This window comes from Penaeus monodon, chromosome 3, assembly GCF_015228065.2.
Source record: "Penaeus monodon isolate SGIC_2016 chromosome 3, NSTDA_Pmon_1, whole genome shotgun sequence".
Lineage (NCBI taxonomy): Eukaryota > Metazoa > Arthropoda > Malacostraca > Decapoda > Penaeidae > Penaeus > Penaeus monodon.
Window position 1 is genome coordinate 61927042 of NC_051388.1, and position 12500 is coordinate 61939541.

Consider the following 12500-nt stretch of genomic DNA (forward strand, 5'->3'; position numbering starts at 1 on the left):
TACCCGTCATTTGAAAGCGAGGGATGGGGGGATAAGGGGATGGGGGGGATGGGTGTCTTTCGTGGAAGCCAATTGTCTCATTTTCCGTGGTACGCTTTCCGCGAATTTGGCCATCTTGGCGTAAAAGTCTGGGATCGTTTTTGTGTGTGTGAAATTTGGCGTTGCGTTACGTGGCGTGCTTAGGGGGCATCTTACGCAGTGCTGTGGTAGCAGTGATCCAATGGTGATCTTCAACAAGAGATGCACGTTCTTCTCTTCGCAAGAAGAAAATCCATTTTGTTGTTGTTCTCTCTCTCTCTCTCTCTCTCTCTCTCTCTCTCTCTCTCTCTCTCTCTCTCTCTCTCTCTCTCTCTCTCTCTCTGTTCGTCTATCTCTCTGCCCCTTTCCCCCTTTTCTATCGACCTTCCCTCCCCAGTGTCCTGGTTACTGCGCCGGATCACAAGGCAATTAGGGCAGAGTGAGCTGATCCCTTTACCGATATTATTCAGAATACAAATGGAAGGAGGGGAAAGGTAGGAATATGAGGGAGAGAAAGAAAGGGAAAGACCAGAAGAAAGAAAGAAAAGGAAGAGGGTAAGTGAGAGAGAAAGAGAGAAAAATGAGACGTTGTGCGGTAGCGAAAACGAAGCGATAATAGCGATGGTTCTAATCGGATGTTTCTGGCGAGAAAACGAGAAAAGGATCTGTTTTTTGGTTGTCTCTCGTCCTCCTCCTGTTGTTTACCCCCCGCGGCTCCTGTTGTGTGCGACCTGCTACCGATGCCATTAATCGTTGATTCGCGTGTCCTTCCTTACGCATACTCCTTCGTTTTTTTTTTCTTTCTATTCTTTTCCTTTATTTCCCTTTCGTTTCTTTCGTTTCCTTTACCTTTTGTTTTATTCAAGTCCTTTTGTTTTTAGTTATTTCTCTCCAGTTTTAAGTTTGGTCGGTTGTCTGTTTTGTTTATTTACCTGTTTGCCTGGCTGTTTGCGTCGATTTCAACCTCGTCCTCGTGTTGCTTGCAGTTGCTTAGCATAGACGTTCGAGAGAAAGGCATGTGCCTGATGCTGCCTCTCTCCCCGAATGAGGAATGGGACGCTGTGGCCTCCGAGTATACCGGATATTTCCGATTTTGTTTACCTCTCTCTTGCAGGTTATTTCTTCTTATTGATGTCGTTGTTGTTGTTGTTGTTGTTGTTGTTGCTTCTGTTGTGGCATCACCGTCATTGTTATCATTATTAGTAGTATTATTGATGGTATTTTTCATGATTATTATTATTATTGCTCCGTTCTATGTATATATTATTTAAGTATATGCCTGTCTAGCCTTTTATGATGGCCGTCCTGGAGTGGCTTGACACAAGGCGAATGTCTGGATCACACTTCGTATAGGTGCCATGTCCTTGTATTATCGTTATGGACAGGCTCTTGACCCCTGCAAACCATGATTATTCTCCCGTCTCTCTCTCTCTCTCTCTCTCTCTCTCTCTCTCTCTCTCTCTCTCTCTCTCTCTCTCTCTCTCTCTCTCTCTCTCTCTCTCTCTCTCTCTCTCTCATACACATACTCCCTCACAAATATGTGTACACAGCTTTATCATCTGCGGCTTGTGCTAGTCTGTCGAGGTTGAACAAGCGAAGGTTTTACTCGCAGCTTCACGTTGCCATGGCGACCGCTCCCCCAGCCCGCCGTCGTATTGTCTCTCTTTAGCCGATTCCTTGAGGACCTGCCTTCGTTTCCTGTGACCTCATGATATTCTCTACATGACCTTCAGACGCGAGAAAACTGCATGGCACTCCCAGCAGTCAGCCAGGCAGCCAGGCAGTCGCCACGGACTGTGATGTTCGTTGGCCGTGGACGCACGCTTTCGGGTCGCCTCCCTTATGATGCTGCTTTATTGTTTTCCTTGTCAGTTTAAGCATTTTCTTTTTGCTTAAGTATTTTCTTTTTGTCACAGTGTTATATTTTCATCTCTCTCTCTCTCTCTCTCTCTCTCTCTCTCTCTCTCTCTCTCTCTCTCTCTCTCTCTCTCTCTCTCTCTCTCTCTCTCTCTCTCTCTCTCTCTCTCTCTCCCTCCTCTCTTTCTCTCTCTCTCTCTCTCTCTCTCTCTCTCTCTCTCTCTCTCTCTCTCTCTCTCTCTCTCTCTCTCTCTCTCTCTCTCTCTCTCTCTCTCTCTCTCTCTCTCTCTCATAAACACATACACACAATCTCCCAAAATTATTCATATCGTGCGAGGATGCGCAATAGAAAACATTACGAATATTTGCAGAGTACGCTGTAGCAAGGTATTTTCGTCCCCTCTTTTGGTTCGTTATTCATTTACGCTAAAAAAAAAGTGGGTCAGAGCAGCCGCGGAGATGAGCTGGGCCGGGCCGTCGCTTAGCGAGGGGAGGCGCGATTCCCCTCATCCGCTTAGACCCGTCGCGAGAGTCGTGAGGGAGAAACCCGTGAGCTTCGTATCGGTAAGTATTCCTGCTCTTATGCGGCGCTGTTCTCCGTTGAGGGCACGCGAGGGGAACGTTATGAATGAACGTACGGTTCTTCCCCGGCTGGAAGGAGGAGGGGTTTGAGTGGTCTTACCTGCCTCTGTTCCTGTGAAATGTATTACGGCCGTGATTGTAGTGAGGTGGACTATTTTTGGGAGCCGCTTTCTCGTATCCAATAACAGGGTTAACGAGGTCTGCATGTTTATGAGGGAGGGAGAGCGTGGCTGGGAGAGGAGACATTGTCAGTGAGAGGAGAGAGAGGGAGAGAGGGATGTGCAGCTAAAACAAGGAGAAAGGAAGAAAGAAACATTAGTGAGACGGTTAAGAGGAGGGAGAACTTGAAGGAAAAGGCGTCGGACGTAGGGCTAGAGCGCATGTGTAAGACGCGCATTCTTGGCTTAGCTAACGTAAACACTCCTTGCTGCCTCTCCAGAAGTTGGTTGAGTGGCGTGCGGAGTTAATTTGCAAGAGCTTGTAATCTGCTTAATGAGTGGTCGGTGACCCGTCGAGAGTACCGCGAGAAGTACCACGTCGCAGCCCTCGTACCAGCAAGGTCCGCCATCTGAAGTTGTGGGAGGTTCGACCGGCGTTGGCGGACGTTTTTATGGTGGCAGTTTGTTGATCGCTGGGCTGGTGGTGCAGTTCGCGTACACGTTGGTTTGTTTGATGCTTCGGAGCGTCGATTGAAGGAGGCGCGGGGTGGGAGGGGTGGGAGGCAGAGCCGCCGAGCAAAATAAAGCGACGCACCCCGCAGTAGATATCGGAGCGGCGGCACCGTGACACATTAACTGTTTCGTTGACACGCCCTTTAACTCCTTGCGGATGGGGCAGCACTGGATTCTCATAAGAGGCGAGGCATGTTTACCGCTGTAATTAGCAGGGCTCAGATGGGGGGCTCACGTGGGGAGCGGCAGCAGCAGAACGTGTACTTGTTGTATGGCGATGCAAGGTTAGCAGTTCTTTGTGGCTTGTGCTCCCCACATAAAATAGCTGCTGTACTCGTTCTGAGCACTTGATGTACCTCTTTGGGCGCCTATTTGTGCGGGAATAAAATACGCCGCCTTCACTGTACCATCACCCCCGCCCCATCGACGTTAATACTTTACTACACAAGGATTGTAAGATAATATACTCAACGCCTGATGTTGATTTCGGTATCGAGTGCATCTTGTTATCACCTTGGTATTAATTCGGTATCGGAGCAAAACTACACATGCATACCTCTCGTCATCCTGAGGTCGAGTGTTTACGTACACGTGCCCACCTTAACTTGTTCCTTGTACTTAGTAACCTCTGCGTGTATGGCTGCGTACTTGATTATGTGTACTTATGCCCACCTTAATCTCGCGTGTGCCAACAGCCCAAGGTTGGCATAATCACTGCCTGTTTTATCTCAGCTCCTGGTGTTTTCTCTTAACTTTTAATTATATTAGAGAGGGAGAGGGTGGCAATCTTTGTTACGGAGAGAGGAAGAAAGTGGGAATAAACGCGTCGAGAACAAATACATGCACATGTTTATCAGCAAAGATAGATAGATGAATAAATAGAAATATAGAAGATCGTTTCCAAAATAGGTTACTGGGCCATTAGGGACAGAAAATAGTCGGTTCAGGAAGGTAGAGACAGGGTAATCAAAAGCGGAGAATGTGAACAAAGAGCAAACATTGAAGAGATGACTGAGTAAGACCAAGGAAGAGGGAGGCGGGAGGCCGGAGGGCAGGGTGACGGGAAGAGGGATGCTCTGTTGCATGTATGGATCCCCAATGGTGGTCGATCGCCGTTGCTGGCGGACGGGTGGTACTGTGTGTACGTTCGTTTGTTTGTGTGTTGGTTGGTTTGATTTGAGTGGCTGGTCATGGTACTAATGCTGACGATGAAGATAGTAAAGGTAATGATGATACTTCGGTTTATGGTTATGAGGGTCATGGAATTCATGATAATGGGTATTGGAGTGATTTACTACTATTGCAACCTTCTCTTTTCTTAATGTCATTACGACTGTCATCGATAATGCTTGATTCCATTGATCATTGGTAGCGGAAATGTATACTTTAAGAATATGGATAAGTCTTCATGGCTAGCTTTTAGTATGAATATCCATATTTCCACACCATTTCCTTGCTTGTCATATTTTAATGCAAAGAAGGCCTTCGGTCGTTTTGAGAGCAGCTGCGATGTATCCCTGTATTAGAAATACACGTTCCCCATGGCGTTCATGAGCCCTGGGAGTGATAGGACTCGGGCAAGTTCATCCATCCTGGCTCTAACTCTTTGGCTCTGTGGAAAGTGCGTGTACGAGGCGCTGCCCCGAATGCGGCAGTGACACGTTGATGTGATGAGTACGATGGTGTCTTAGTGATAAAACTATGGCAGTGTGGGCGTGTTATCGATTATGGTGTAGTACCTTCCTCGGGCCGTACTACCTACCTGGCGCGAAGAGTAGGGCTGCTTTATGCTGGAAAGGAGGAAGTGCATGTGTGTGTGTTTTCGAGAGCGTGTACGTATGTATGTGTGTCTGTGTGCACTTGTGTGTGTTTGGGCCGGGGGGGGGGGGTAGAGTACACAGGTGGAAGTGGAAGGGAAGGAGGGAGCGACGTTCGCGGCCACGGCGGAAGAGTCACTTGGCGGTGGGAGCAGCAGCGTGTGGGCTTGCGCATGGCGTCGGCGCCGAGGTGGTCCGCTCCCTGTCCCTCACACTCCTCGCTGGCGTCACTGCCACTGGTACACGCAGAAACTCCCTCACCCTTCACACTTTCGCCGTCAGATGAATGGCGTGTCGTAGGGCAAACGTTGCTCAGTGCGGCGTGAGGGCCGAGTGACGAGCTGGCGGCGAGGGAGGAACCAGGGAACAGTCCAAGAAATTATGACCTAGTAAGGCAATTAACCCGCCAGCCTGCCGTGCTCCTCTCACGTACTTCTACCCGAGCCCCAACGTCGCCCCGGAGATACACTTCAATGCATTAAGTGACGCCGTGCGTGGCGCTAATTCCGTGACTGTTCACGGCGTGGTGAAGTCTGTTCGGATCATGCATAGTGAGCACCGCCGCTTGCACCCTGTGCCCGAGGGAAGCCATGTGTTGCGAGTAGCCAGTGTGCCATCGCTCCCCTGCGTCGCGAATTTCAGTGTTACGTGAACCGGGGGGTCAGCGCATGCAGAGCAAGTACACGCGAGACCATCTGTTATAGTTGGGAAAGTGATTCGCTGCTTCAGCCGTTGTGTTTGACCGTGAGTTCGGCCAGGTCTGGGTGTCGGATTTCGCCGTTCGTCGGCCGTGGTGTTGCGCCTTCGAAGCCCCAAGGGGATAAGTCGCTCGTACCCAAGCACCCTGTACCTGGCAGAGGAAACTAGCTGGAAATTAATGTCTCGGGAAGTGGAACAACTCTCGGTGAGAGATGAGACGCGATGTGTACAGTAGTAGTGTGTTGGTTTCGCCGCTGAGAGTGTAAAGAGCGAGGAGCGCCCGGGAGTGCCCAGTGTATGTGTGTGTAGTGGGAACTGCCGGAGTGAAGGTGATGGCTCAACCTCCAGCTTTCTTGAGATTGGAGGTCCTCACCGCTCACACCCCTGTTACCACTGCCCCTTCTACTGCTGATGCCACAGCTGCTGCCGCTGCTGTTACTACTGTTCCCGCCGCCGCTGCTTCTGTGACTGCCGTTACCGCTGCTACAGCTGTTGCTGCTGCTACACCAGGATCCAATGTCGTCGACAAACTCGGGTAGGTAGAATCCGAGGGGATGTAGAGGAGGGAGCCGAGGGGGGCCGGATGGTGGTTTGGCGAGATGATAAAAAGCCCTTTTTTGCACTCGGCTCCCCTCGCGATGAGGATGCTCGCTCACTTTAAAGACGAGGAGAATATCTTGCCCCGAGAGGCATCTTACTCTGACATGTAAATCGTCCTAGAGTACGCTTCTGCAATCCCTCCAGTGTCCGTAAGTCTTCGGCTAGGAAAATCCGCTTTTTATTTTTTCCTTTTTTTTCGGAAACTTGGGAAAAGGTGTTCTGGTGCGATACTCGCCCACTGAGTTGCCCAATGAAAAATTAAATCACGACAAGCTCACTTTAATTGCATTTGGATTTTTTTGGGGTCGACCGACCTCATTCTCTCTGAATGTGTAATTGTAGCACCAGCAAAAAGGATTTTGATTTCGCTGTAGTATGGAAAGAGATTGCAGAAATTTTAAGTAGAGTGATTCATTGTATGATTGCGTGAAAGGTTTATGAATAGATATAGTATGAATTAGGTAGGTAAGTTGATAAACAAGAAGATAAGCAAATCAGTAAACAAATGTCAAGTGAAGAATCATCTCCCGTTCCCACGACGGCATCTGTCAGCGCAGCCGGCGTGCGGATCCTCCCAAGCGATCCCCTCGAAATGCCCAAGCGTGCGTGCAGGACAGCTGTGAAGTGTGTAGCTTTAATGTACGTCACGGCACGGCTAGGCACGGCTAGGCACGGCTGGGGAAGAGAGAGGGAGGGGGGAGGGGGAGCAGCCCGCGTGGAGTCCCAGCCCGCCATTCCGTCTTGCTCGGGCTTCCGGAGCGCAGATGCCGGAGATGGAGGAGCGGGTTGGGGATGCTGTAGGGGGCTTGGAGAGGTCGAATGCCGGGAGAGAGAGACAGAGACAGAGACAGAGACAGAGAGACACAGAGAGAGAGAGAGAGAGGGAGGGAGGGAGGGAGGGAGAGGGAGAGAGAGAGAGAGAGAGGGAGAGAGCTTGAGAAAGATTGGGAGAGAAGGAGAAAGATTGAGAGAGAGGGAGAAGGAGGGAAAGGTAGAGATAAGGAGAGAGAGGTAGAGGGAGAGATAAGGAGAGAGAGGTAGAGGGAGAGATAAGGAGAGAGAGGTAGAGGGAGAGATAAGGAGAGAGAGGTAGAGGGAGAGATAAGGAGAGAGAGGGAGAGATAAGGGGGAGAGAGAGAGGGAGAGAGAGAGAGAGAGAGAGAGAGAGAGAGAGAGAGAGAGAGAGAGAGGGAGAGGGAGAGGGAGAGGGAGGGTTTGAAGGAGAGAGAGGGAGAAGGGGAGAGAGGGAGAAGGGGAGAGAGGGAGATGGAGAGGGAGAGGGAGAGGGAGAGAGGCAGGCAGGCTTCCGGAGCTTTTAAAGATTTATAGGTTGGTGTCCACGGTGAACTGGCACACACCGGAATCCACGAACGGAAGGAAAGATGGAAGAATGTTTAGTCGACCCCGGGGCGCAAGCCTTACTTTTTCTGTTTCGTTTCACTCTCTTAAAATTCCTTCTTCCTCGGTACTTCGATCGTGTTAGCTTTCTCTCTCCTTCCCCTCTTCTGTCCCCGCTCGCAGGCGTCCCCTTTCTCCCTCTTCCCCCTCACTCCTCCTTCCCCTCGCATTCAGATGGGGTGCTCGGCTGTCACACGGCCATGTTGGCGGCCCCGGGCTTGCAGGAGCCGCGGGAGCCCGTGCGACCTTGTGTGACCTTGCTATGAAGATCTCGGGCGCAGAGGCGGCTAGAGGAACACATCGCGGGCGGAGGGGGCGGCGGCGGCGGCGGCGGCGGAGGAGGAGGGGGACGCTCTTGCCGAGGATGGTAGATGATGGGGATGGGGCTTCCTGGCTAAGGACGAGGGTGATTGGACGATGCGAAAGGCAGTAAAAAGAAGAAAATTGGAGGAGAGAGGGGGAGAGAGAAAATGTGATTTTAAATAGAAAATGCAACGATAATGAAAGTTTGCTGGGTGGGTGGGTGGGGGGATGGGTTGGTAATTGCCGGTCGCTGCATTGCCAACCGTCTCACTTTCCCTGAAGACCGCCCACATTTTTCTCAGTTTGAATCGTCGCCCCCTCGCTCTCAATAGCATTGCGGTCGAAGGGGTCACCGTAGCCTCGCCTGGCAGATGCACACACGGCCCCAAGGATCGGTGTGCCTCCAGGACTCGGGTGATGTCGCGCGGAGGATATCGACTACGGCAGAGGACTGGGGGAGGGAGCGGGGGGGAGTTAAGGGGAGGAGGGGGGAGGAGCAGAGTTCAGATTGGGGGTGGGGGTAGTAGAAAGGGGGAGTAGCAGGAGAGAGGCAGGGGAGGAAGGGGGAGGGGAGGTGAAGTATTTTCCGGGTATTGATCACGAAGTACCAAGGACAGGTCCATTGGTGTGTTGTCGGGCGGGGTACGGGGGGGGGGGGGCGTCATGTGAAGAGCGGAAGAAAAGGCGTATGCACTGGAGCGCGTGCATGTGCACATTTGGGTACGTTCATGTAGACGCACACGTAAGCCGATGCATCCACACGGGAGAAAGTTCTTATTGATTTCTTAACGTTCACGCTTTCTTCAATATGTGTGTGTGTGTGTGTGTGTGTGTGTGTGTGTGTGTGTGTGTGTGTGTGTGTGTGTGTGTGTGTGTGTGTGTGTGTGTGTGTGTGTGTTTTAGTGAGTGAGTGAGGGAGTGAAAACATGCGTGTACGTGTGTGTGTGTGTACGTACGTGCGTGCGTTTGTTTGCATAGCGGTCGCCAATGTCACGAAGTGTTCACCTGCGTGGCGGTAGCTTCTCACTTTCCATTCTTACTAAGTTAAGCAGGAAGACACTACCAAGGTCAACGTGAAAAGATAGGTCGGCTACTTGTTGTGTGGACATAAATTTATTTATAGAACTTAACTAATGTCAACAAAAAAGGAAATGGCGCAGTTTGTTACGAATGGTGTCTACTACCCCCACCCATCACCCCCCACCCCCATGTTTCATGATTCTCTCTCTCTCTCTCTCTCTCTCTCTCTCTCTCTCTCTCTCTCTCTCTCTCTCTCTCTTCTCTCTCTCTCTCTCTCTCTCTCTCTCTCTCTCTCTCTCTCTCTCTCTCTCTCTCTCTCTCTCTCTCTCCCTCTCTCTCCCTCTCCCCCTCCCCTCCCCTCCCCCTCTCCCCTCTCTCTCTCTCTCTCTCTCTCTCTCTCTCTCTCTCTCTCTCTCTCTCTCTCTCTCTCTCTCTCTCTCTCTCTCTCTCTGTGTGTGTGTGTGTGTGTGTGTGTGTGTGTGTGTGTGTGTGTGTGTGTGTGTGTGTGTGTGTGTGTGAGATATGTCAACATATTTGTTAGATGTCATATTTTAAAAATCATTATCTCGTTTATGTTTGGTACACATAGTATAAATATAGAACATTAGTGTTGTAATGTAGTGAAATAATGGTACAAGTCATACACAAAATGAAAAATAAATGAGTAACTGTATTGATACAAGTCCTCATACCGGTACCAGCACTACTAACTTGTAACTGTTGACAAATCTCTACCACCCTCCTTATTGCCTTTTCCTACATTTGCCTCGCCCATCTCTCATTTTCTCTCCCTGCCTCTATCCCAACTGTCTCTGCTGGTAATGAGAGCGTCTTTTTCACGGCCACTGTCTCAACTCAGCTGTGAGACACGTCAGGGGCCAGAAGCGCCATCAGAGTAATCGTTCGTTCGGGATTTATATTTTGCCAAGTATGTAACTCGGCAGTAAACCTTATCGCGATTCGTTACGCTTTGCGATGGTTAACGTTTTCATTGAGGCAATTGTCAAATAACTTTTGGGAGATAGACGGGAAGAAGTTTGTTCTCACCTGCCAGTCTGAGGGACAGTCTTATAACCAAGACTACACAATTTTTGCCGCCTACTCTTCCTTCTCCCCCCCTCCCCCTCTTCCCCCACCCCCCTCTTCCTCCTCCTCCCCCTCCCCCTTCTCCTTCTTCCTCCTCCCCTCCCCCCTCTTCCTCTTCCCCCTCCCCCCTCTTCCTCCCCTTTTTTGCCTCCTCTTCCTCCACCTCCTCCTCCTCCTCCTCCTCCTCCTCCTCCTCCTCCTCCTCCTCCTCCTCCTCCCCCTTTTTCTCCTCTTCCTCCCCCCCCCCCTCTTAACCTTGACTGTCTGCCAGGTGTTTTGGTATGCCACCGTTACCTGTCAACGTAACTAAGTGGTCACAACCTGGTCCATTAGGAGAGAGAGAGAAGCGTTCAGTAGCAGTTTCCACGTTTTGCATAGTATATTTACGCCGTGTGGCACATCCCCTGTGTCCCAGTATATGCACGTTTTTGGCCAAATGCGTTAAGGAATATTGTGCGCGATGGAGCCGGCTTGTACAAAAGACTACTCCTGCTCCGGCATGATGACGTGGCATTTTATATCAAACACCGCCACCACCACCGCGACCACACATTTGGAGGGGAAATGGTTGTGTGGTGGTGATGGAGGTGATGACGGTAGTGTTTGCGGTTACGATTACGACCACGATAACGAAGATCGTAATGATAAAACTAATACTAATAATGGCGATTATGGTCTTGATGACTTTTTAATGGGATCTTATTGTTTTTACTTCCCCAAGAACTTGTGACGGCTTCAAGTAGGAACTGTCCTGTGACGTTTTATATGTAGTAATGCTAATACAGCTGGCATTGATCCAGGGTCAGTGCCGACGAGGTTGACTCAGTAATAATTTGTGTGGTGAGGACTTGAACCTGGCACCAGAGGAGTAGATATTAAAAAGATAAACTGCTCAGTGACAGACCCCATCGCCTCGAGGGGGGAGGGAGGGCATGAAGGAAAGAGAAAAGGATGAGAGAAGGGTGAATAAAGACAGATGAGTAATAGACTGAGGTAATCTCTCTCTCTCTCTCTCTCTCTCTCTCTCTCTCTCTCTCTCTCTCTCTCTCTCTCTCTCTCTCTCTCTCTCTCTCTCTCTCTCTCTCTCTCTCTCTCTTCCTTTGTCTCTCTCTCTCTCTTTGTCTCTCTCTCTCTCTTTGTCTCTCTCTCTCTCTTTGTCTCCCTCTGTCTTTGTCTCTCTCTCCCTCTGTCTTTGTCTCTCTCTCTCCCCCCTCCCTCCCTCCCTCCCTCCCTCCCTCCCTCCCTCTCTCTCTCTCTCCTCTCTCTCTCTCTCTCTCTCTCTCTCTCTCTCTCTCTCTCTCTCTCTCTCTCTCTCTCTCTCTCTCTCTCTCTCTCCCCCCCTCCCTCTCCCTCTCCCTCTCCTCTCTCCTCTCTCCTCTCCTCTCCTCTCCTCTCCTCTCTTCCCCTCCTCTCTTCCCCTCTCCTCGTCCTCAGCTCTTTACAGAGTGTCGGCTTTAAATCGTCCTCTGGGTATGACGCAGAGCTGACAGATGGCGTTACCTGTTGTGCCTGTGCGTCTTGCGTTGCCAATGTTGCAATGGACGCGAGGGTATTCTAACCTCATTAGACACATGATGCTTGTTTCGCTTAGACATTGCTGGATTTGAGAGAGTTATTGGATATGTTGCCGGATGTAGAATTACGGAATTAACTTTTTTGTTGTTTGCTCACGTGCGGCTATATAATTATTATTTGTTATTATTTTTATTTTTCATTATATGTGTTGTGTGTGTCTGGAAGTGCGGGGCTTGTGCGAGTCAGAATGTGGGTTTGGGTATGGGTACGGGTACGGGTCAGAGAGCTTATGTGGGTCTGCTTATGTGGCTTGCCGGGAGAGAGGAGGGCCAGAGGGGCGAAACAGAGCCCGAGGAAAAAGAGCGCCGTCTTGGCCGGTCTTTTCATGGCAACCGGAAGAGATCTCGGGCGATGCCTGTCCCTCGCCTCCTCGCCTCTCCAGGAGGACCCAGAATCTCGTGTCTGCATCGGTTATAGTCCGGTGGCTGTCTGTGTCGGCTGTTGTCCGTTCCGGTGGCTGTCTGTGTCGGCTGTTGTCCGTTCCGGTGGCTGTCTGTGTCGGCTGTTGTCCGTTCCGGTGGCTGTCTGTGTCGGCTGTTGTCCGTTCCGGTGGCTGTCTGTGTCGGCTGTTGTCCGTTCCGGTGGCTGTCTGTGTCGGCTGTTGCCCGTTCCGGTGGCTGTCTGTGTCGGCTGTTGTCCGTTCCGGTGGCTGTCTGTGTCGGCTGTTGTCCGTTCCGGTGGCTGTCTGTGTCGGTCGCGGTCATAAAGTCATAGCCTGTGCCTATTCATTGTCAGCTCCCGGTAATAAACATAGAGATGCCTGGCGTGCTGTCATGCGTAAATAAGGGAGATGCTTCCGAACAAAGGACCGGGAAGGGAGAAGGAGAGGAGAGTCGCTGCCATAAACGTCACCTCGGTTGCACTCGGTTGCTAC

The 12500-nt window shown here is 50.7% G+C and overlaps 1 protein-coding gene across 1 annotated transcript in view; it reads left to right on the forward strand.

Moving 5' to 3' along the window:
* The first annotated feature begins 5161 nt into the window (after window positions 1–5161).
* The window catches only part of LOC119597805 (protein bunched, class 2/F/G isoform-like), an 80902-nt gene continuing 73563 nt past the window's right edge, over window positions 5162–12500 (forward strand). Inside the window, exon 1 of the mRNA XM_037947454.1 lies at window positions 5162–6179. Within this exon, the coding sequence (XP_037803382.1) occupies window positions 5977–6179 (203 nt within the window). The 5' untranslated portion in view covers window positions 5162–5976. The remainder of the gene's footprint in view (window positions 6180–12500) is intronic.